The sequence below is a fragment of the Entelurus aequoreus genome, linkage group LG21 (assembly GCF_033978785.1).
Source record: "Entelurus aequoreus isolate RoL-2023_Sb linkage group LG21, RoL_Eaeq_v1.1, whole genome shotgun sequence".
In the NCBI taxonomy this organism is placed as follows: domain Eukaryota; kingdom Metazoa; phylum Chordata; class Actinopteri; order Syngnathiformes; family Syngnathidae; genus Entelurus; species Entelurus aequoreus.
In genome coordinates, this window is record NC_084751.1 from 33,770,273 (window position 1) to 33,796,556 (window position 26,284).

General features: G+C 41.9%; 1 protein-coding gene across 2 annotated transcripts in view; it reads left to right on the forward strand.

Annotated features, from left to right (window-relative positions):
• Positions 1-26,284, forward strand: part of shroom3 (shroom family member 3) — a 217,653-nt gene that overhangs the window by 182,722 nt on the left and 8,647 nt on the right. For both annotated transcript variants that reach the window (XM_062031529.1, XM_062031531.1), the window contains 6 exons: positions 3,996-4,275; positions 9,587-9,663; positions 11,289-11,365; positions 13,700-14,348; positions 19,836-19,998; positions 20,452-20,588. In XM_062031529.1, coding sequence (XP_061887513.1) covers positions 3,996-4,275; positions 9,587-9,663; positions 11,289-11,365; positions 13,700-14,348; positions 19,836-19,998; positions 20,452-20,588 — 1,383 coding nt within the window. The remainder of the gene's footprint in view (positions 1-3,995; positions 4,276-9,586; positions 9,664-11,288; positions 11,366-13,699; positions 14,349-19,835; positions 19,999-20,451; positions 20,589-26,284) is intronic.

The window sequence follows — 26,284 nt, forward strand, 5'->3', positions numbered from 1 at the left end:
ACCAAAGAACCACCATTACATGTTATGTAGACCACAAGGAAGTGTTTTCAGTTTAGAAAAAAAATTAAATAATACGACCCCTTTAATGCGCCCTATAATCCGGTGCGCCTTATGTATGAAAAAAGACCTGAATAAACCCGCTCATCAGCAGTGCGCCTTATAATCCGGTGCGCCCTATGGTCCGGAAAATACGGTAGTCATTTCTGAAGAAAACTGGTCACTTTATGTCAAAATGTCTTCATGGTTACAGCTAAGCAGCATGAAAAGACAACAGCAACATAACTCTCGTCTAGTTACACCGCATTAACTTCCTGTTCAGTGCAAAGCAGGCTTTAAAATAAAAGTATGTATAAATTAACAAAATAGACACATTTATTCATTTGTTGAGGACCTTAACTGCAGAGTAATATGCGCTTTCATGTGTCGAAAAATTTCCCAAAAAGTCGCTAGATTTGTCGCTTTGGAGAAACAAAGTCATTAAAAGGAGTTGGAAAATCACTAAATTTAGTAAGAAAACAAACACCTCAACGCGATGCCAACTTGTAATGTAATGTGACATTACGGTATTATTCTCTCTATATTAAAGATTTTGCAGGTTATACATTAAAATTTACAGCATAAGACGAATACAGCGAAAGAGACCTACCTTACGTTGCCTCTGATTGGTTTGTATTGCGTTCGTGCCTTCAGTGGTTGGTTAGACGAAGGCACAGAGGCTTGATGGCCTGGTCTGGGATTGGTTACCTTGGTCATCAGAGTCACTAGAACTACGGCAATCTGCGAAGACAGAAGTTTATTATAATGAAGAAAATAAATATAGAGTAGTTAATGGGGAACGTAAGCATGAGAAATGTCAAGTGTGGCTTGAGAAAGAGTTAAATTGCATGACTGTCACGCTCAAAGTGTGAAGCTTGGCAGCTCTGGTCAATACCAAGTGTAGTATCAGTATATGATCCATACTTAGACTTAGACAAACTTTATTGATCCACAAAAGAAATTGTTCCACACAGTAGCTCAGTTACAAAGGATGGAAAGGGTAATGCAGGTATAAAGTAGACAAAAAATGTACCATAGTAGCAATATAAAATATAACATATATGTAATATTTACATATTATATTTACAGTGTATAACATATACTGATATATTATATTATTATATTATTGTGGAAGTCGCTTCCTAGCAGCTCCACTGTAGACACGGCACAAGAGCCAAGCGTGCAGGTTTAACAAAGTTTTTAATGTTTTTCACAGGATCTTTTCAAAATGTCTTTCAGCATGTCGTGACGTTGCCGTCACTCCCAATCCTCTCTCCTGCTCTGCTCCCGGCCGCTTACTGTTAAAGACAACAGATGATTATATTAACACGTACCACCTGTGAAATCTAATCACCTGCCAGCTGTGTCTCGCCGTCAGCACATGCCCCGCCACTGCCCGCTGGTGCTCGTCCTCGGTAACCATGGACAGCGGCGGTGGCTTTTGCTCCTGCCGGCGCGCTGATCGCACTTTCCCTCCACAATTATATTATATTTTCATTAAATATGTACAATATATAACAAATCCCAATTACCATGTACAATTTTACAGTATATACCGTATTTTTCGGAGTATAAGTCGCACCGGAGTATAAGTCGCACCTGACGAAAATGCATAATAAAGAAGGAAAAAAACATATATAAGTCGCACTGGAGCCCGGCCAAACTATGAAAAAAACTGCGACTTATAGTCCGAAAAATACGGTAGATACTAAATAATTACTTCTTTATTTCTATTTTCAAAAATGATTGTTTGTGTTTTAAATAATTGACTGGACACAGGAGGACTTTGAGGGCAAAGAGCAAAGGATTTAATCAATCAATCAATGTTTATTTATACAGCCCTAAATCACAAAAGTCTCAAAGGGCTGCACAAGCCACAACGACATCCTCGGCACAGAGCCCACACAAGGGACGTCGATGTGAATGACTATGAGAAACCTTGGAGGGGACCGCATATGTGGGTAACCCCCTCTCTAAGTACAGTCCCTAGTGGATCCACATAACAGTGAGAGTCCAGTCCATAGTGGGGCCAGCAGGAGACCATCCCGAGCAGAGACAGGTCAGTAGCGCAGAGACGTCCCCAACCGATGCACAGGCGAGCAATCCACCCCGGGTCCCAACTCTGGACAGCCAGCATCTCATCCATGGTCACCGGAACCGGAATAACCCGGCGAGGGGGCAAAGGAGAAAAGAAAACGGCAGATCAACTGGTCTAAAAAAGGGGGGTCTATTTAAAGGCTAGAGTATACAAATGAGTTTTAAGATGAGACTTAAATGCTTCTACTGAGGTAGCATCTCTAACTTTTACCGGGAGGGCATTCCATAGTACTGGAGCCCGAACAGAAAACGCTCTATAGCCCGTAGACTTTTTTTGGGCTCTGGGAATCACTAATAAGCCAGAGTTCTTTGAACGCAGATTTCTTGCCGGGACATATGGTACAATACAATCGGCAAGATAGGATGGAGCTAGACCGTGTAGTATTTTATACGTAAGTAGTAAAACCTTAAAGTCACATCTTAAGTGCACAGGAAGCCAGTGCAGGTGAGCCAGTATAGGCGTAATATGATCAAACTTTCTTGTTCTTGTCAAGAGTCTAGCAGCTGCATTTTGTACCAACTGTAATCTTTTAATGCTACACATAGGGAGACCCGAAAATAATACGTTACAGTAATCGAGACGAGACGTAACGAACGCATGAATAATGATCTCAGCGTCGCTAGTGGACAAAATGGAACGAATTTTAGCGATATTACGGAGATGAAAGAAAGCCGTTTTAGTAACACTCTTAATGTGTGACTCAAACGGGAGAGTTGGGTCGAAGATAATACCCAGATTCTTTACCGAGTCGGCTTGTGTAATTGTTTGGTTGTCAAATGTTAATGTGGTATTATTGAATAGATGTCAGTGTTGAGCAGGACCGATAATCAGCATTTCCGTTTTCTTAGCGTTGAGTTGCAAAAAGTTAGCAGACATCCATTGTTTAATTTCATTAAGACACGCCTCCAGCTGACTACAATCCGGCGTGTTGGTCAGCTTTAGGGGCATGTAGAGTTGAGTGTCATCAGCATAACAGTGAAAGCTAACACCGTATTTGCGTATGATGTCACCGTAAACACTGTAACACTGTAAAAGTGTTGTAGATAGTATTTTTTACTTTTGTGTAGTTATTGTGTATTATTTAATTTATTTTTCTCAAACATTCGTATGTAATAAAAGAGATTAAGGAACTAGTTGAAATATTGTGTTGATAATGTTCAACTGTCAAACATTTACAGTTATTACTTGTGATCAGCCAATCTCACTCCTCCATGATTGATATTGAAATCAATAGTACCGTATTTTTCGGACTATAAGTTGCAGTTTTTTTCATAGTTTGGCCGGGGGTGCGACTTATACTCAGGAGCGACTTATGTGTGAAATTATTAACACATTACCGTAAAATATCGAATAATATTATTTAGCTCATTCAAGTAAGAGACTAGACGTATAAGATATCATGGGATTTAGCGATTAGGAGTGACAGATTGTTTGGTAAACGTATAGCATGTTCTATATGTTATAGTTATTTGAATGACTCTTACCATAATATGTTACGTTACCATACCAGGCACGTTCTCAGTTGGTTATTTATGCCTCATATAAAGTACACTTATTCAGCCTGTTGTTCACTATTCTTTATTTATTTTAAATTGCCTTTCAAATGTCTATTCTTGGTGTTGGGTTTTATCAAATAAATTTCCCCCCAAAAATGCGATTCATACTCCAGTGCGACTTATATATGTTTTTTTCCTTCTTTATTATGCATTTTCGGCCGGTGCGACTTATACTCCGGAGCGACTTATACTCAGAAAAATACGGTATATAAAAAAAATCTGAAAATCCCCAAATTTTGGGTTTCAGTCATCAAGTCCACTGTATTAATATTGTTTCATGACGCCTGTTCCTGTTGTCTCCTTAGCGGTGACTCTCCACCTGAGCACCACACCTCCATCACGCACCTGCCTCATAACTTCATCTCTGGGGCGGACACCGGCAGACACGGTCCGTTTGCAGGTGAAAACTCACCGCAGCAGAAAGCAGAGCCTCAGCAGGACTCAGGAGGGCCCAAGCAGCAGAGTTCAACATTGCGGAGTTCGAGGAAGTCTGCCTCTGTCGAGGATCTTTTGGAGCGATCGGAAGAAAAACATCCTCATGCCTCTCGTTCCCTCTCATCAACCACTGTGGAAATGCTGAAGCAGGTAATACAGCCGCCCTATTATATATTAGAGGTGTCTCGATCCGATACTGTTTTTATTTAGGATATCAGTCCGATAGTAGCAAAAATAACATGTACAAACCCTGTTTCCATATGAGTTGGGAAATTGTGTTAGATGTAAATATAAACGGAATACAATGATTTGCAAATCCTTTTCAATCCATATTCAATTGAATGCACTACAAAGACAAGATATTTGATGTTCAAACTCATAAACTTTATTTTTTTTTGCAAATAATAATTAACTTAGTTTTTCATGTCTGCAACACGTGCCAAAGTAGTTGGGAAAGGGCATGTTCACCACTGTGTTACATGGCCTTTCCTTTTAACAACACTCAGTAAACGTTTGGGAACTGAGGAGACACATTTTTGAAGCTTCTCAGGTGGAATTCTTTCCCATTCTTGCTTGATGTACAGCTTAAGTTGTTCAACAGTCCGGGGGTTTCCGTTGTGGTATTTTAGGCTTCATAATGCGCCACACATTTTCAATGGGAGACAGGTCTGGACTACAGGCAGGCCAGTCTAGTACCCGCACTCTTTTACTATGAAGCCACGTTGATGTAACACGTGACTTGGCATTGCCTTGCTGAAATAAGCAGGGGCGTCCATGGTAACGTTGCTTGGATGGCAACATATGTTGCTCCAAAACCTGTAAGTACCTTTCAGCATTAATGGTGCCTTCACAGATGTGTAAGTTACCCATGTCTTGGGCACTAATGCACCCCCATACCATCACAGATGCTGGCTTTTCAACTTGCGCCTATAACAATCCGGATGGTTCTTTTCCTCTTTGGTCCGGAGGACACGACGTCCACAGTTTCCAAAAACAATTTGAAATGTGGACTCGTCAGACCACAGAACACTTTTCCACTTTGTATCAGTCCATCTTAGGTGAGCTCAGGCCCAGCGTTTCTGGGTGTTGTTGATAAACGGTTTTCCCCTTGCATAGGAGAGCTTTAACTTGCACTTACAGATGTAGCGACCAACTGTAGTTACTGACAGTGGTTTTCTGAAGTGTTCCTGAGCCCATGTGGTGATATCCTTTACACACTGATGTCGCTTGTTGATGCAGTACAGCCTGAGGGATCGATGGTCACGGGCTTAGCTGCTTACGTGCAGTGATTTCTCCAGATTTTCTGAACCCTTTGATGATATTACGGACCGTAGATGGTGAAATCCCTAAATTCCTTGCAATAGCTGGCTGAGAAAGGTTTTTCTTTAATTGTTCAACAATTTGCTCACGCATTTGTTGACAAAGTGGTGACCCTCGCCCCATCCTTGTTTGTGAATGACTGAGCATTTCATGGAATCTACTTTTATACCCAATCATGGCACCCACCTGTTCCCAAATTGCCTGTTCACCTGTGGGATGTTCCAAATAAGTGTTTGATGAGCATTCCTCAACGTTATCAGTATTTATTGCCACCTTTCCCAACTTCTTTGTCACGTGTTGCTGGCATCAAATTCTAAAGTTAATGACTATTTGCAAAAAAAAAATGTTTATCAGTTTGAACATCAAATATGTTGTCTTTGTAGCATATTCAACTGAATATGGGTTGAAAATGATTTGCAAATCATTGTACTTACATCTAACACAATTTCCCAACTCATATGGAAACGGGGTTTGTAAAATGTAAAATGATTTGTGCAAAGCTGGACAGCCAGTTAAGATCTAAATGTCCTCCAATAAGCACACAACGTTGGTCTTCTCTTGTATTTTAGTCAAGTCATTTACAAAAGGTAAACATGGTTGACTATAGGCTACTAGGAGCTAGCAGCTACATGACAGCTAAGCACACAAGCTAGACATTCGTAATAAGTGTCCTTAATTGAACAATATTGAATATAAAACTGCAAATTGTCAATATCAACACGTATCAAATAATTATAGTTGCATATTACTTACATATACAAAGTCTCCGAGGCAGAAGCGTATTAGAAAGTATCCAGTAACAGACGTGTCCGCGTCATTCAACTGACTTTGTCATGAGCTTGACCTAATGGATCACTGTGGCCACTAGGTGTACCCAACAAAAAAGCAATTAACACTTCAAAAGCATACATTTGTCATAAAGTTTGTGTTTTTCATACCTACCATTGGTTTCTGATATCATACCGGAATAATCTCGGTATCGGTCAATCCTCATGGCTCCAATATCGGTATCAAATCAGAATTGAAAAACACCCCTAGGACAGCCCCTATATATGTATGCATATACCTGTGTGTGTGTATATATATATATATATATATATATATATATATATATATATATATATATATATATATATATATATATATATATATATATATATATATATATATACAGTGTTTCCCACACATTCATTTATTTGTGGCGGCCCGCCACGAAAGAATTAAGGCCGCCACAAAAAAATTTTATTTTTTTTTTACATTTTTTTTTTTTTTTTTTGTCCTGTCCAGCTTTTCAGGCAAATCATATAGTTGATGTAGATGCCCATATCGGCTGTTCAGATTTACTTTACAAAAGAGAAGTGTAGGATCAAGATTTTTGGAGCTCTTTGTTCAGTGGATCAGATGTTTGATGAAGCTTTGTGTCTATCTACCACCACTACTGTTTTCTGTTTATTTGTTACTGACTGTGGCAGGACACCTCTGCCTCTGTTTCACTTTATGTTGCTGGTAAATAATATGGTTGTAGTAGTAGGCTAAAGTTAAATAATTTAGTATGCACTAATTAAAGGGGTAGAGCTTTAAGAGACATTTTAGCTTTTATATTTTTATAAGATATATTTTTTGTAAGAACCACAATTAATAAATATATTTCAGTGAATAACTCATTGTTCAAATCTGTATATAAATATGTCCATAAAGTGTTGTAATTATATTGTAAAATGGATGGATGGATGGATGGACATTTAAAACAAAACTGTTATTATTAATTAGTAAGTATACACTTTTTTAGCCTTTTTAGAGAAAATCATATCATTGTAGTAAATTATGCAAATTACTCGATGATGTCATGGTGACCACGCCCATAGCCGCGCCCCCACCGCCACAGGTATCTTGGCAGTTTATGGGAAACACTGATATATATATATATATATATATATATATATATATATATATATATATATATATATATGCACAGTATATATATATGGTCAAGGTTTCTGTGGTTTATCCGTTATACAGTGCTCAATACCGGGGTAGAGCGGAATATATGTTAGGTCAGGAAAAAACACAGAGGCTACGAATGAATGCACAGAAAAGAGAAAAACGTGTGTTCTCGTGTCACATAGGAATTGTGAATGATGGGCAAAATTCCAAAAAAAAGTGCACTTTTCCTCTTGGGTATTTTTCTCAGCTTGGTATGGTTGCTTGAGAAGATTGCAGAGTTATGTCACAATACTGTATGTTTTGGATGAAACGACAAATCTTTGCGATAATCATGCTCTGCTGGCTTTGTCATTAAATAGGACTAACATTTAGCTTTGGGGACATTTTATCCAGAGTTGCACAGGAAACAAACACAGTCAGTGTTTCCTGCATGGTGCCAGGGAGCTGCCGATGGTGTCTGGGCGCTGTCTGATATGGCTGATAGGACAGATACAGCACACGTACACACACGTATACATACGCCATCCCCCTGTCCTTGATGGACGGCAATAAAAGGTGAACTTGAACTTTATCGGCGTGACCAATGTCACATAAACATTGTTTTATTTGAGAAGGACAGACTTTCTTACAGTTTGTCTTTGCAATCGACAGATTTTTTTTTAACAAAATCAATGTCATGAGGTATTTTTAAAAGGGAACCGCACATTTTTGGAATTTTGCCTAACGTTCACAATCCTTATGTACGACAAGAACACATATTCGTTGTTTAATAAATTCTAATTAGTAAATACATATGATCAGAAGTCTGCTTACTAATCTATTTTGCCAACAAGCCCTTAAACAAATGCAAAAGCCTCCATTAGGGTTTTATATACATATTGTAAGTATATATGTAATGTAGTATCGGGCCTATTTATAATAACATTTAATATTTGCATATTTTGATCATTTTAAGTAGAGATGTTCGATAATGGCTTTTTTGCCGATATCCGATATTCCGATATTGTCCAACTCTTGATTACCGATTCCGATATCAACCGATACCGATATAAACAGTCGTGGAATTAACACATTATTATGCCTAATTTTGTTGTGATGCCCCGCTGGATGCATCAAACAATGTAACAAGGTTTTCCAAAAAAAATCAACTCAAGTTATGGAAAAAAATGCCTACATGGCACTGCCATATTTATTATTGAAGTCACAAAGTGCATTATTTTTTTTAACATGCCTCAAAACAGCAGCTTGGAATTTGGGACATGCTCTCCCTGAGAGAGCATGAGGAGGTTGAGGTGGGCGGGGTTTGGGGCGTTTAGGGGGTAGTGTATATTGTAGAGTCCCGGAAGAGTTAGTGCTGCAAGGGGTTCTGGGTATTTGTTCTGTTGTGTTTATGTTGTGTTACGGTACGGATGTTCTCCCGAAACGTGTTTGTCATTCTTGTTTGGTGTGGGTTCACAGTGTGGCGCATATTTGTAACAGTGTTAAAGTTGTTTATACCGCCACCCTCAGTGTGACCTGTATGGCTGTTGACCAAGTATGCGTTGCATTCACTTGTGTGTGTGAAAAGCCGTAGATATTATGTGATTGGGCCGGCATGCAAAGGCTGTGCCTTTAAGGTTTATTGGCGCTCTGTTCTTCTCCCTACGTCCGTGTACCACTCCGTACAGCGGCGTATTAAAAAGTCACAAATTTTACTTTTTGAAACCGATACCGATAATTTCCGATATTACATTTTAGAGCATTTATCGACATCTCTAATTTTAAGCATACACGGCGCATTAATCTAAAAAACGCATCACATTTGCTTTTTTTCCCCTCAACAACATCAGTGATTATTACTCACTGCAGATTTCATGAGAGCCAAAAAACATAATAAAACATCACTTACTGTACGATGTCTGCTGTCATTAGGATGCCGACTAATAGGATGGTGTTATAGTCCCGTTTAGATCAAGAATGACTCATAATCCTGGCGAATAGAAGCGTCTTTTTGTGTCGTTCTCACCATTTACAGGTCTAAATTGGCTGTCAAAGTGTACCAGAATGTCAGAATACATCCTCGTTCCGCTACTATTAAGAAAATGTTTTCATCTTTTTATAGCATGGCTCTACGTGTGCTTGGAGTGGCGTATACCATATAGTCAACATTGGATGAACTTCCATGGGGTTTTAAGACAATAAAATGTGTGTATTTCAGGACATACCATCAGAGAACCTGAAGATGTTTGATGCCGCCATCGCTGAACCTGTGCACGGCACTAAGACTGAGGACAGGTAAATACTGTATGCGATTCGACTCGAGGGGAAGGAGTGCATAAGTGTTTTAAGGCAGCTCATAAGAGTAAGTAAGAAGTTAAGAAGAAAGCAAAGATATGAAGAAAAATACATGGGGATAACATCCATAAATACAGTATTTCAAATAGGAGCAAAGGGGAGAACATGAGTCAGTTCTATTGGAGCAGATAAAGATTACAGGGGTGCCCACAAAATTCAGTGGACAATACATTTTGGACATGCTAAAACTAATCCAACATGAGTTAATTAATGTCAGGGGTGTCGAGATCCGGTCTGATATCCGCAAAAAATGATGTACCGTATTTTCCGGACTATAAGGTGCACTTAAAATCCTTTTTTTTTTCTCAAAACTCGACAGTAATGTAAGGAATAAGTTTGGTTGAGCTTACCCACCTCAAAGCTATTTTAATTGGTACATGATGTAATGATAAGTGTGACCGGTAGATGGCAGTCAAACATAAGAGATAAGTGTAGGCTGCATTATGATGGCAATATGTCTCAAGTAAACAACACCAACATTTTAAATGTTCCATTGAAAATATAGAACATTACTCGCGGCGCTCAAAAATCTATCAAAATGTTTTAGTACGACTTTGGTCAGCTATGAAGCCGCACCGCTTGATAGATTGTACTGTGCTTTAACATACGAGTATTATTATGGTGTGTGTATAAGGTGAGACATATTATCTGCCGTTCTGTTTTGCAATATCATGCAAAAGCAACTTTTCTTACCTTCTGGTACCTGCTGATCTGTATTTCGAATCTGCATCCTGTATCTGTCAGTAAACTCGCCATTAATGTGCTAAAACATACCGGTGTAGTGAGTTTATATTATTCACCCAAGGAACTTAAGTTATTAGAGAGTTCCCTTCGGACGGTTTTTCACGGGACACATTTCCGGCCTTGTTATTGTTTCCGGATGAGGAGATGCTGCTCCGTTATTGATTGAAGTAAAGTCTGAATGTCATTAAAACAGTTAGCTCCATCTTTTGACACTTCTTCCACTCCCGTCCTTGCACGCTACACCGCTACAACAAAGATGACGGGGAGAAGACGCTGCCGAAGGTGAGCCACGTAAATAAGACCGCCCACAAAACGGCGCATCCGGAAGCGACTGTCAGAAAGCGGCTTGAAGATGATCTGTAAAACATAATTTATGCCACATTTTGACCAAAGAACCACCATTACATGTTATGTAGACCACAAGGAAATGTTTTCCATTTAGAAAAAAATAATAATATGACTCCTTGAATGCGCCCTATAGTCCGGTGTGCCTTATATATACAAAAAGCTCGAAAATAGACCATTTATCGGCAGTGCGCCTTATAAGCCGGTGCGCTCTGTGGTCAGTAAAATACGGTACATATTAATAACACAGAAATGACAATAAACATTATTGCACTGCAAATGGAGCAGTAAAAATACCAATACAAAAATAGCACTATTGTTAATGAATAATAATAATAATGAGTGCCAGACAATGTTTCCTGTCAAGAGATCAGTACACTGATTTGTAATAGTTCAAAACATACAATTTGTAATTAAAGAAACATATCATCAATTGTACTGTGTATTGACTTGAATGATCTGTCTGTATCTCTTAGAGTTGCAGACTACGAGCTGCAAAAAGGACTTTCCTCTCCTCCTCCATCACAGAACGGTGCTGCTGGATCCTTTCCAGGTGAGCAATAACATTTTTATCATGTACAGTAGTAGTCGGTGAGTAATTGATTAAAAATTTATTTTTTGAAGAACTGCTTGCTCCTAAACCTCCAAAACCTGCTGCTAGCTTGATGTTGACATTCTCTGATTTTGGATCCACATTTGCAATTGAAGAAGGAGCTGAGCCGGAAGGCAAAGCTCTCAATTTACCGGTCGATCTACGTTCCCATCCTCACCTATGGTCATGAGCTTTGAGTTATGACCGAAAGGACAAGATCACGGGTACAAGCGGCCGAAATGAGTTTCCTCCGCCGGGTGGCGGGTCTCTCCCTTAGAGATAGGGTGAGAAGCTCTGACATCCGGGAGGAGCTCAAAGTAAAGCCGCTGCTCCTCCACATTGAGAGGAGCCAGATGAGGTGGTTCGGGCATCTGGTCAGGATGCCGCCCGAACGCCTCCCTAGGGAGGTGTTTAGGGCACGTCCGACCGGTAGGAGGCCACGGGGAAGACCCAGGACACGTTGGGGAGACTATCTCTCCCAGCTGGCCTGGGAACACCTCGGGATCCCCCGGGAGGAGCTGGACGAAGTGGCTGGGGAGAGGGAAGTCTGGGCTTCTCTGCTTAGGCTGCTGCCCCCGCGACCCGACCTCGGATAAGCGGGAGAAAATGGATGGATCTGCAATTGAAGTCACTGAACTTTATCCCTTCAATTGGCAGTTCATTAGCTACTAAATCATAGTATATGATAACGATGATCAATGGAACCTTCCAGCTCAATAGTACGCAACTCTGTTGCTTCAGAGGATGTTTCCACAATCCACATTGATTGCCTGTTGTACAACACCCAAAACCAGTGAAGTTGGCACGTTGTGTAATTCGTAAATAAAAACAGAATACAATGATTTGCTAATCCTTTTCAACTTATATTCAATTGAATAGACTGCAAAGACAAGATATTTAAGGTTCGAACTGAGAAACAATATTTTTTTTGCAAATAATCATTAACTTAGAATTTAATGGCAGCAACACATTGCAAAAAAGTTGGCACAGGGGCATTTTTACCACTGTGTTACATGGCCTTTCCTTTTAACAACATTCAGTTAACATTTGGGAACTGAAGAGACCAATTTTTTAAGCTTTTCAGGTGGAATTCTTTCTTATTCTTGCTTGATGTACAGCTTAAGTTGTTCAACAGTCCGGGGGTCTCCTTTGTGGTATTTTACGCTTCATAATGCGCCACACATTTTCAATGGGAGACAGGTCTGGACTACAGGCAGGCCAGTCTAGTACCCACACTCTTTTACTATGAAGCCACGCTGTTGTAACATGTGGCTTGGCATTGTCTTGCTGAAATAAGCAGGGGCGTCCATGATAACGTTGCTTGGATGGCAACATATGTTGCTCCAAAACCTGTATGTACCTTTCAGCATTAATGGTGCCTTCACAGATGTGTAAGTTACCCATGTCTTGGGCACTAATACACCCCCATTTGCATCAGTCCATCTTAGATGAGCTCGGGCCCAGCGAAGCCGGCAGCGTTTCTGGGTGTTGTTGATAAATGGCTTTCGCTTTGCATAGTAGAGTTTTAACTTGCATTTACAGAACTGTGGTTACTGACAGTGGTTTTCTGAAGTGTTCCTTAGCCCATGTGGTGATATCCTTTACACAATGATGTCGGTTTTTGATGCAGTACCGCATGAGGGATCCAAGGTCACGGGCATTCAATGTTACGTGCAGTGATTTCTCCAGATTCTCTGAACCTTTTGATGAAATCCCTAAATTCCTTGCAATAGATCTTTGAGAAATGTTGTTCCTAAAATGTTTGACAATTTGCTCACGCATTTGTTCACAAAGTGGTGACCCTCGCCCTATCCTTGTTTGTGAATGACTGAGCATTTCATGGAGGCTGCTTTTATACCCAATTATGGCACCCACCTGTTCCCAATTGTTCACCTGTGGGATGTTCCAAATAAGTGTTTGATGAGCATTCCTCAACTTTCTCAATCTTTTTTGCCACTTGTGCCAGCTCTTTTGAAACATGTTGCAGGCATCAAATTCCAAATGAGCTAATATTTGCAAAAAATAACAACGTTTTCCAGTTTGAACGTTAAGCATCTTGTCTTTGCAGTCTATTCAATTGAATATTGGTTGAAAAGGATTAGCAAATCATTGTATTCTGTTTTTAATTACGATTTACCCAACGTGCCAACTTCACTGGTTTTGGGTTTTGTATATCGCGATGCAGATTTTAGAACATACGGTATCGCTCATCCCTAAGTGTAATATGTATTTTTGAGTAGAGATGGGTGTTTTCATTACCTCAACACATATTCTAACATATTGTCCCTTTTCTAGATGCAACCTCCTCCCACACTCCTGTCTCTATGCGGCACAGACGTCAGAGGTACACAGACCGTCAGCGAGCTCATAGCACCCCCTCTCTAGCAGCCTCCGTAGGTCTTCCTTGTCCACTCACCTGCCCGGACAGAGGCGGGGCTGAGTGGCCTGCTAACCAGGGTCTGATCCAAGGCCACCGGGATGCTGCTACCTACCCAGACATCCCTCAAAGCAGCATACCTGATGACGCAATGATAGACAAACATATAGGACACAGTTTAAGTGACGGCACTATGAAGGACGCTCAAAGTGAAATAACTTTTAGTTTAGACGGAAGAGGAGAATGTCATCAAGAAGACGACAAACAAGTCCCATCGGTGGCGTCGTCGTCGCTGCTCCTTTTCCCGTTTGACCCCACGACGGAAAGGAAGCAAAGTGAAAATATGGAGTCTCCGTCCTCTCAGCTATCCATCCACCAGCACGTGTCCTGCCAGCAACCAACATTATTCCTGTGTAACGAGGACTTAGATGATGTCTTTCTCCAAAATCCTGCCCCTCCATCTCTGCCGCCTTCTATCAGAGAGACTGACATCATGGAGGACTTCCCTCCTCCTACTCCCGACCCTATCCTTCAGTTGAACAACATCTCTTTGCAGACTGCCGAAAGGTTTGTTTTCTTCTACTCCATTCTTCTATGTGTGTTACTACCGTAATTTCCGGACTATAAGCCGCACCTGACTATAAGCCGCACCAGCTAAATTCAGGGGAAAATACAGATTGCTCCATATATAAGCCGCACCCGACTATAAGCCGCAGGGTTTTGATGTGTATTTAGCGTAGTATATAGGGGTTCCTGCTACCACGGAGGGGATTGTCGGGACAGAGATGACTGTTTGGGAACGCAAAGCGTCCCATTTATTAACAATAAATCTTTCAATCATTCAATCAAACTTTCACATCTTTGACATGGCGAACAGCATTCGTGCAGAGTACAAATAATACAACGGTGCAAAGTAATACAAAGTGCTCGCCTGTACGTTCTCAAAATAACCAGCCTACCGGTATATGAAAAGTCAGTCTTTAATCATTGTGTCATCGTCTTCCTCCTGCGTACTAAAACCACCGAAATCCTCTTCGTCAGTGTCGGAGAAGAACGGGCCGTAAATAAGCCGCACCCTTGTATAAGCCGCAGGGACCAGAACGAGGGGAAAAAGTAGCGGCTTATAGTCCGGAAATTACGGTATATAGGTAAGGATGGAAAGGATAATGCAGGTATAAAGTAGACAAAAAATGTACCATAGTAGCAATATAAAATATAACATATATGTAATATTTACATATTATATATACAGTATATAATATATACTGATATATTATACTATATTTGTATATGGGGACGGCGTGGCGCTGTTGGGACAGTGGCCGTGCCAGCAACCTGAGGGTTCCTGGTTCGATCCCCACCTTCCACCAACCTCGTCACGTCCGTCGTGTCCTTGAGCAAGACACTTCACCCTTGCTCCTGATGGGTCGTGGTTAGGGCCTGGCGTGGCCGCTCCCGCCTTCAGTGTGTGAATGCGTGAATGTGGAAATAGTGTCACAGCGCTTTGAGTACCTTGAAGGTAGAAAAGCGCTATACAAGTATAACCCATTTACCATTTACCATATATCTGTCTAATTCTTCCCTTTACGCCAGGCCTGGGCAATTATTTTGCCTTGGGGGGCCAAATTTAGAGAATTAAAATGTGTCTGGGGGCCGGTATATCTATTTTTAGGAACACTTAATACAAAACCTTACAATAATGTCTGATTGAATGCTAAAAAAAGTTATGACAGACCACCTTAAAAAAACGGAATGGAATTTTTTTTTTTTTTACTGAATGAGACATCCAGAATGTACATGAAAATAAAGAATGAACAATATTAACTATGAACGATAAAACACTGAATATTGACAACTAGAGATGTCCGATAATGGCTTTTTTGCCGATATTCCGATATTGTCCAACTCTTAATTACCGATACCGTTATCAACTGATACCGATATATACAGTTGTGGAATTAACACATTATTATGCCTAATTTTGTTGTGATGGATGCATTAAACAATGTAACAAGGTTTTCCAAAATAAGAGAACAACTTCAACTCAAGTTATGAAAAAAAATGCCAACATGGCACTGCCATATTTATTATTGAAGTCACAAAGTGCATTATTTTTTTTAACATGCCTCAAAACAGCAGCTTGGAATTTGCGACATGCTCTCCCTGAGAGAGCATGAGGAGATTGGGGTGGGCGGGGTTGAGGGGGGGTGGGGGGTAGCGGGGGTGTATATTGTAGCGTCCCGGAAGAGTTAGTGCTGCAAGGGGTTCTGGGTATTTGTTCTGTTGTGTTTGTGTTGTGTTACGGTGCGGATGTTCTCCCGAAATGTGTTTGTCATTCTTGTTTGGTGTGGGTTCACAGTGTGGCGCATATTTGTAACAGTGTTAAAGTTGTTTATACGGTCACCCTCAGTGTGACCTGTATGGCTGTTGATCAAGTATGCCTTGCATTCACTTTGCGTGAAAAGCCCTAGATATTATGTGACTGGGCCGGCACGCTAAGGCGGTGCCTTCAAGGTTTATAGGCGGTCTGTACTTCTCCCTACGTCCGTGTACACAGCGGCGTTTTAAAAAGTCATAAATTATACTTTTTAAAACCGATACCGATAATTTTGAAACCGATACCGATAATTTCCGATATTACATTTTAAAGCATTTATCGGCCGATAATATCGGCAGTCCGATATTATCGGACATCCCTATTGACAACATACTGTATGAACGTCACACCCCCTCTCGATCGACATATTTTACAATCAAGCGAAACTCAACAAAAATGCAACAAACAGTGAAATATGAACACGAAGGGTAAAAAATAACCCCACCTACAATCTGATACATCTGATACATCACTAAGCTTTAGAACTTTGTTGTAAAAATCTCCTTCCACCTCTGGTCCTGACACCCGCATTTCAGGCTGGCCGCTCTGGAAACACTCTCTCCCCACCAACACTGCTTTGTGCCTCGTCTGAGCTGCTGTGACGTAGATTACCATAGTAACTAATTAGATTACCATAGTAACTAATTAGATTACCATAGTAACTAGTATATCATGCAAAAGCGCAGATTCCAACCATTGAAACAATTTGTATAGTTCAAGACTTACGGTCATTAGAAAACATCACTGCACATCATAATGGCAGCTACAGTTTTCATCTTGAAGATCTAAAACAATTATTTGGGAATGTCCGGCGGGCCTGATTGAAAAGCTCAATATGTGGCATGTGGCCCCCGGGCCTTAATTTGCTCACGTCAGCTATACGCAAATCACACACTGGGCTTGATTTACTAAAGGTTTGTGTGTACTAAAACACGTGCAAACCTCATAACACACTCAAAATTGATCTACTAAACGTGTGCAAAGTGGACTGTGTCTCCTTAGTGAGCAGAATAAGGCGTGCAATACCATTTTGTGTCTGTCTTCATTAATATGCAAAATATATGCTGATCATCAAAACGCTCACAATAGTGAGAGGAGAAGATGCAAATATATTTATTCAGCACGCGCAATGTGACTTATCAACACTCAACACCGTTTTGCGTGCACTATTTAGCACGTGTCAGAAGGACGCGCAAACAGGTGCTCGTACTGCTAAGACAGATGATGGACAGACAAGAATCCTACGTCTACATGCGTGTGTCAACATTTTAGACGGTCAGAAATGAAAAAAATATTAGATATATCGTCTATTCAGCAACATCATCGTATAATTTTATAGCTACTAGAGGACTTAAGTGGCTGATTAAAATGAATTTAATTGGTGCGTTTTGCTGTCCTTTAATATTTTTTAATGATGTTTGTCTTTTTCACATAGAATTTTTATGATCCAAATTTTTCTTATATGAAAAAAACATTTTTTAAGTATGCATTGTTTTGCGTCTTGACCGAAGTAAGTTCAGCCTCTGTCCAATGAGCGCACCTTCGGCCCAAGACATGGGTAACTTACACATCTGTAAAGGCACCATTAATGCTGAAAGGTACATACAGGTTTTGGAGCAACATATGTTGCCATCCAAGCAACGTTGTTATGGACGCCCCTGCTTTTTTCAGCAAGACAATGCCAAGCCACGTGTTACAACAGCGTGGCTTCATAGTAAAAGAGTGCGGGTACTAGACTGGCCTGCCTGTAGTCCAGACCTGTCCCCCATTGAAAATGTGTGGTGCATTATGAAGCCTAAAATACCACAACGGAGACCCCCGGACTGTTGAACAACTTAAGCTGTACATCAAGCAAGAATGGGAAATAATTCCGCCTGAAAAGCTTCAAAAATTGGTCTCCTCAGTTCCCAAAAGTTTACTGAATGTTGTTAAAAGGAAAGGCCATGTAACACAGTGGTAAAAATGCCCCTGTGCCAACTTTTTTGCAATGTGTTGCTGCCATTAATTTCTAAGTTAACCTCTTAAGGCCCAAGCTGTTTGTTTACATGCTTTTTTTTATTTCTCTTTGCTATTTGGGCTTATTGGACCCTAATTAGAATAAAAACTAAGAATCATCTTTTTATAGGATGTACTTAGTCCATAAGTAGCAAACGTGTACTTCATGTTTAGTGACAAGCTAATTCTTATTTTTACACTTTTTTTTTTTCCAAATTCCTTTGTATGTTATACTTTTCTGACACCACCAGATTGATTGATTGATTGAAACTTTTATTAGTAGATTGCAAGGTACAGTACATATTCCGTACAATTGACCACTAAATGGTAACACCCGAATAAGTTTTTCAACTTGTTTAAGTCGGGGTCCACGTAAATCAATTCATGGTAGTATAAGTGTCCACATAAGCACATAAGACCCCAATTCAGTAGTGTACACAATTTTGGAAATAAGAGCTAAAAGGTGCTGTCCACGCATGTGGCCAACTAAGCCTTTAGAGCAGGGGTGTCAAACGTACGGCCCGCGGGCCGGATCAGGCCCACGAACAGGTTTTATCCGGCCCGCAGGATGAGTTTGCTAAGTACAAAAATTTGCCGAAATTTTTGAATGAAAGAAACTGCTTTTCTAAATGTGTCTATTAGATGTCGCCATAGCAATTCTTTGTATATTTGTAGATGATGCTACATTCGTATAAAATAAACCACGTGATGTTAGTGCACCAGTTGAGGAAAATGAGCAAACTACATGAATAAAATCCTGTAATTTGATTTTGATATTATATTTTCATCTTAATAGATTGAAAATTAACACCAATGAGTTGACTGATGAACATTATCGCATCATTAATTCAAAAAGCATAAATAACGACAAATAAAGGTAGACTACTATAAACCGCAACATGTAAGTGTAAAAAAACCACAACAACATTATGATTTGTACATTTTCAGAATGTGCTTGTTCAATTTTTAAACAAAGAAAACAATCTGAAGTTGTCTTTATTTTGAAGTCTACTCCCAAGTCCGGCCCACTTGGGAGTAGATTTTTCTCCATGTGGCCCCTGACCTAAAATGAGTTTGACACCCCTGCTTTAGAGGTTGGATTATTTGCAAAAAAAAAAAAATGTTCTCAGTTCGAACAATAAATATCTTGTCTTTGCAGTCTATTCAATTGAATATAAGTTGAAAGGGTTTGCAAATCATTGTATTCTGTTTTTATTTACGATTTACACAACGTGCCAACTTCACTGGTTTGGGGTTTTGTAGATGCACTGCAGGACTGCTTTTGAAATGCTTCTAAAAAAGAGGTAAATGTGTCCTGCATGTTGGAAAACACAGCAAAACGCCACAGGCATGCACATGATCAAATGAAAGTGCAGTAAGTGAGAGTGTCTCCATGGTGATGCCTTATATAATACACACGTCTTGTCTGGTCTTGTCTGGGGGCGGCATTCGCCCTGGCCGGGTTGAACCGGTTTCCTCTCTGGCCCTGACAACATCCCGAACCATGGCGGCCCCACGCACGACAGTCCTGTGCGAGGTCGCGAACCAATCTAACACATACTTTTTCACAAAAATGGTCCGACGCTGATCAATGGCCAATCGATCGGCACCACTCTAATGTTGTCATATCATTTCAATCTGCTAATCTTTATCCCATTGCCTTCTCCCTACTTCCCCACCAGCCTACTTCCATCTTTGAAAGTGCAGTCGTCAACCCTCACGTCCACCACTACATCGAGTATTTCTAGCCTGGACATGGACAGTTTTGACCTTGAGTACGAGCCTCTGCTCAAGAGGGAAAAGACCCCAGAGGAGCATCACGTGGAAGCATTGTCACGCCAACTGGTGGGCATCCTTGGATTTTTTTTTTAGAATGTCTTACTTCTGCTTTTTATTGTATACCGTATTTTCCGCACTTTAAGGCGCACCGGATTATAAGGCGCACCTTCAATAAATGGCCTATTTTAAAACTTTGTGCATATATAAGGCGCACCGCATTATAAGGCGCATAGAATAGACGCTACAGTAGAGGCTGGGGTTACGAGACCTGTTGTGGCTCAATATTGGTCCATATATAAGGCGCACTGGATTATAAGGCGCACCGGATTATAAGGCGCACTGTCAGCTTTTGAGAAAATTGGAGGTTTTTAGGTGCGCCTTATAGTACGGAAAATACGGTAATTTATTCCATATTTATTGTAGTGACTCTTTGTTGCCATATCAACTTTTGTTTGTTTGTTTGTTATTGCTCGACTTTTGTTATGATGGTTTTAATTGTTGTATGTTCACTGTATGCAGGTGTTGCAGGATGGCTCGCTGTCATCAATCTTTGAAAGAAGGGAGGGTAAATCAACCGTAGAGCTCGTGGAAGTCATCTTTCAAAACAGCGGACCGGGCGCGAACATGTTATGGCAAGCCAGCAACAATAATGACAGGTATTTGTTTCGTTGTTATCATCTTGTAAAACGGTGGCGACCAAAACAAGTCTTTGTGTTATTAGTAGTATCAGTGAGTGTAAGGCACATTCACTGCTGTATTGACACCGCACTTGTCAAGATTTGTTGGTGGCAAACCCCAAGATGCAAAGATGGTAGGCTTGATGCAGGAAATACATCACAAACACAGAGGAAAAACTGAAACATAACCAACCTGTCAGCAGAGGTGGGTAGAGTAGCCAGAAATTGTACTCAAGTAAGAGTACTGTTACTTTAGAGTTTTATTACTCAAGTAAAAGTAAGGAGTAGTCACCCAAATATTTACTTGAGTAAAAGTAAAAAGTATGTTGTGAAAAAACTACACAAGTACTGAGTAACTGATGAGTAACCTGTTTGTTTAATGATGACGGCAACAAATAATGCACAAAAACATAAAAATAGCAATGAACAAATTCAGAGCCAGGAATATCTCTTAAGCAACTAAAACAATAATATATTAAATAATAATACATTAAAATAAAATAAAATTAAGGCAAATTGAGCCACAATAACTTAACAGCACCATAGGCTCAGTAGGCAGAGATTACAAAGGAAAATAACAAGTTAGCCTTTACGCAAACCATAAACTCTGATAAGTGTGGGCTGCACCTGAGAACAAACACACTGTGCACTTCTAATTGGTGTTTGTATGCATGCGTGACTGTGCGTGTGTGTGTCTCTGTCTGTCTGAGGCTGCAGTGCGTTAATAAATGTCCCCACACGATGTACATTTGACAGTGATTCATAGCAGGGAAGCTAACATCAGCCTACGGTGACAGCCAAAATATCTACTAACATTACTTACCACGATGTGCTTCCTCAAATTTGATATTGAGTTCATGTAAGCTGAAATGTCCACTTGTTTGGGGAGACACATATAAAAACGCATTACATAACTGTTTTTTGGTTGTCTGAAGTGTGAACATCGATTTTATGTGAGGCCAGGGGTGTTTGCGTTCGTTGTTGTCGCTGCCATTGTTGTTGTTGTTTGCCGCTGAAACTTTATGTGCAGTTAATCATGTGACCGCCTGGCTCTGTTTGATTGGTGAAACGGAGTCAAACGTCACCAGTGACTGCATTTGATTGGTGAAACGGAGTCAAACGTCACCAGTGACTGCATTTGATTGGTGAAACGGAGTCAAACGTCACCAGTGACTGCATTTGATTGGTGAAACGGAGTCAAACGTCACCAGTGACTGCATTTGATTGGTGAAACGGAGTCAAACGTCACCAGTGACTGCATTTGATTGGTGAAACGGAGTCAAACGTCACCAGTGACTGCATTTGATTGGTGAAACGGAGTCAAACGTCACCAGTGACTGGATTTGATTGGTGAAACGGAGTCAAACGTCACCAGTGACTGCATTTGATTGGTGAAACGCAGGCATGCGATAGATCCTACTTTGAAGGTCTGTCTGACAAACCAAAACAAACAAAGCATGCATTAACAGATCGATAAAAATCAGTAGCGAGTAGCGAGCTGAATGTTGATAAATGGAGCGGAGTAAAAGTAGCATTTCTTCTCTATAAATATACTCAAGTAAAAGTAAAAGTATGTTGTATTAAAGATACTATTAGAAGTTCAATCAAATCAAATCAACTTTATTTATAAAGCACATTTAAAATTTACCACAGGGGTAGCCAAAGTGCTGTACAATGGGCAGGTTAAAAGATAATACGAGAACCGAGCAAACACAACACAACACAAACAGAACACGATAAAAAAAAAAATAAAAAAAACATAAAAACATAAAAACAGGTTCACAGCAGGTGTATTATGGGGCGCCATTGCAGGATGGACATCACTCAGTGTTAAAAGCCATGGAATAAAAGTATGTTTTTAAGGGAGATTTAAAAACAGGAAGAGAGGAGGCTTGTCTAACCCAAGTAGGTCGTTCCAGAGCTTGGGAGCAGCAGCGGCGAAAGCTCTGTCACCTCTAAGCTTCAGCCTTGTGTCAGGGACCATCAGTAACAGCTGATCGGCTGATCTTAGGGCTCGGGTGGGGCAGTAAGGCTGAAGGAGGTCGGAGAGCTATGTTGGCGCAAGGTTGTTTAGACATTTAAAAACAAATAGAAGGAGTTTAAAGATGTAGCGCGTTACTACCCACCTCTGCCTGTCAGTGACAAGCCTGACAGTAGCTCCCCGTCCGATAACGGATACCAGACGTTCTGGAAAAAAAAAAAAAAAAGTCCAAAGTCACGGGAGGGTGGACAGAGGACAAGGCAGCCAGGCCAAGTGTCCCCGCAACCAGTGGGGAAGAGTCAGGTGGCGGCCGCGAGTTGAACACCGCCGCAACTGGCGAGGCGGATGCTGGAGACGCTGGTGACGCCGTGGGACGGCCCGCCGGAGACGAGGAAGCTGATGTCATCGGCCGGGGGGTAGCCAGAGACGAGGAAGACGATGTCTTTGGCCTGGGTGGAGTCAGGGACAAAGAAGACAATGTCTTTGGCCTGCGCGGAGCCAGAGACGAGGAAGACGATGTCGTCGGCCTCGGCGGAGCCAGAGACAAGGAAGACAATGTCATCGGCCTGGGCGCAGGCAGAGACAAGGAAGACGATGTCGTCGGCCTGGGAGGAGCCTGAGACGAGGAAGACGATGTCGTCGGCCTGGGCGGAGCCAGAGACAAGGAAGACAATGTCATCGGCCTGGGCGGAGCCAGAGACAAGGAAGACGATGTCGTCGGCCTGGGCGCAGGCAGAGACAAGGAAGACGATGTCGTCGGCCTGGGAGGAGCCTGAGACGAGGAAGACGATGTCGTCGGCCTGGGCGCAGGCAGAGACAATGAAGACGATGTCGTCGGCCTGCGCAGAGCCAGAGACGAGGAGGACGATGTCGTCGGCCTCGGCGGAGCCAGAGACAAGGAAGACAATGTCGTCGGCCTGGGCGGAGCCAGAGACGAGGAAGACGATGTCGTCGGCCTGGGCGCAGGCAGAGACAAGGAAGACGATGTCGTCGGCCTGGGAGGAGCCTGAGACGAGGAAGACGATGTCGTCGGCCTGGGCGGAGCCAGAGACAAGGAAGACTATGTCGTCGGCCTGGGCGCAGCCAGAGACGAGGAAGACGATGTCGTCGGCCTGGGAGGAGCCTGAGACGAGGAAGACGATGTCGTCGGCCTGGGCGGAGCCAGAGACAAGGAAGACAATGTCATCGGCCTGGGCGGAGCCAGAGACGAGGAAGACGATGTCGTCGGCCTGGGCGCAGGCAGAGACAAGGAAGACGATGTCGTCGGCCTGGGAGGAGCCTGAGACGAGGAAGACGATGTCGTCGGCCTGGGCGCAGGCAGAGACAAGGAAGACGATGTCGTCGGCCTGCGCAGAGCCAGAGACGAGGAGGACGATGTCGTCGGCCTCGGCGGAGCCAGAGACAAGGAAGACAATGTCGTCGGCCTGGGCGGAGCCAGAGACGAGGAAGACGATGTCGTCGGCCTGGGCGCAGGCAGAGACAAGGAAGACGATGTCGTCGGCCTGGGAGGAGCCTGAGACGAGGAAGACGATGTCGTCGGCCTGGGCGGAGCCAGAGACAAGGAAGACTATGTCGTCGGCCTGGGCGCAGCCAGAGACGAGGAAGACGATGTCGTCGGCCTCGGCGGAGCCAGAGACGAGGAAAACAATGTCGTCGGCCTGTGCGAAGCCAGAGACGAGGAAGACGATGCCGTCGGCCTATTCTGTCAAGATTTGTTGATGACGAACCCCAAGATGCAGAGATGGCAGGCTTGATGCAGGAAGTAAAACACAAACACAGAGGAAAAACTAAAACATAACCAACCTGTCAGTGACAAGCCTGACAGTAGCCCCCCTTCCGATAACGGATTCCAGACGTTCTAGAAGACCCCCCAAAAAAGTCCAAAGTCACAGGAGGACGGAGGGAAGACAAGGCGGTGGGCCGCCAGGCCAAGTGTCCCTGTAACTAGCGGGGAAGAGTCAGGTGGCTCATAAACTGGCGATGCAGTCGGCCACGGAACGGCCACATCCGACGAGATGGCCGCCCGCGCGTCAGGCCAGCTGGAGACGCTGGCGACATCGTGGGATGGCCCGCCGGAGGTAAGGAGGCTGATCTCGTCAGCCTGGGCAGAGCCAGAGACAAGGAGGCTGATGTTGTCGGCCAGGGCGGAGCCAGAGACGAGGAAGATGATGTCGTCGGCCAGGGCGGAGCAAGAGACGAGGAAGACGATGCCGTCGGCCTGGGCAGAGCCAGAGACGAGGAAGATTATGTCGTCGGCCTGGGCGGAGCCAGAGACGAGAAGAACGATGCCGTCGGCCTATTCTGTCAAGATTTGTTGGTGACGAACCCCAAGATGCAGAGATGGCAGGCTTGATGCAGGAAATAAAACACAAACACAGAGGAAAAACTAAAACATAACCAACCTGTCAGTGACAAGCCTGACCGCACTGATACTGTTTCGGTGTTTCATAATGGTCATCCGCCATCTACTTGATGATACAATTCATTACATTTGACCTGCAAATCCAAATCAATAAGCAAATACAGTATAATTGTTTAGTTTTTTTAACCTTTTACCTTTTTTGGCACTATAAGATCGAAATCATCCTAGTCTTTGGATTGTTTCCTTTTCTTTAATTTAGATCAGGGATGTCAAACTGCTTTTCATTGAGGGCCACATGGCAGTTATGGCTGCCATCAGAGGGCCGCTTGTAACAGTGAATAATGTATGAATTTGCCTCTGGATTTCATTATTAATTATATAAATAGTTTTTGGTAGACTGTTGATTTTACAGTGAAAACTTTACATTGACAAAATGTTACTATAAAATATAGTGTTTTTTCTATTTTTTTTTACAACATTTTACGGTAAATGGAAAAAGAGTACCACTGTTTTTTCAGGGGTTTTTACAGAAAAAGCTGGCAGATTAGTTGCCAGAATTTTTGTGTTAAATTTACATTGGTTTTTACAACATTATATTGTTAATGGAAAAAAAGTATTTTTTTTATTCTGGCAAGTTAGCTGCCAGTTTTTCTACCGTAAAAACAAATGTACCGTCTTTCCATTTACAGTAATACACCGTTAAAAACAACAACCGTAGATTTTACAGTCAAAAACTGGCAGCTTGACTGTCTAATGACAGCAGCCGTATCAGTCACATTGTTTTTTTGTTAGTTAACGTGACACACATTAAGGCTTCAAGGGACACAGTATCCCGTCCTTGCACGCTACACCGCTACAACAAAGATGACGGGGAGAAGACGCTGCCGAAGGTGAGCCACGTAAATAAGACCGCCCACAAAACGGCGCATCCTGAAGCGGCTTGAAGATGATCTGTAAAACATAATCTATGCAACATTTTGACCAAAGAACCACCATTACATGTTATGTAGACCACAAGGAAGTGTTTTCACTTTAAAAAAAAGATAATAATTATAAAATTACTCCTTAAATGCGCCCTATAATCCGGTGCGCTTTATATATGAAAAAAGATAGAAAATAGACCATTCATTGACAGTGCGCCTTGTTATCCGGTGCACCCTATGGTCCGGAAAAAACGGTAGTCATATCAACATTTCAGCTTTTTCTCACTGTGTCACAATAGTTTGCTTTCTAAAATGTGCCACTGGCTAATAAAAAAAACATGCCACAGGACGCAAATGGCCCCTAGGTCATACATTGAACACCCCTGCTTTGGTAGCTCTTCATTGGGGT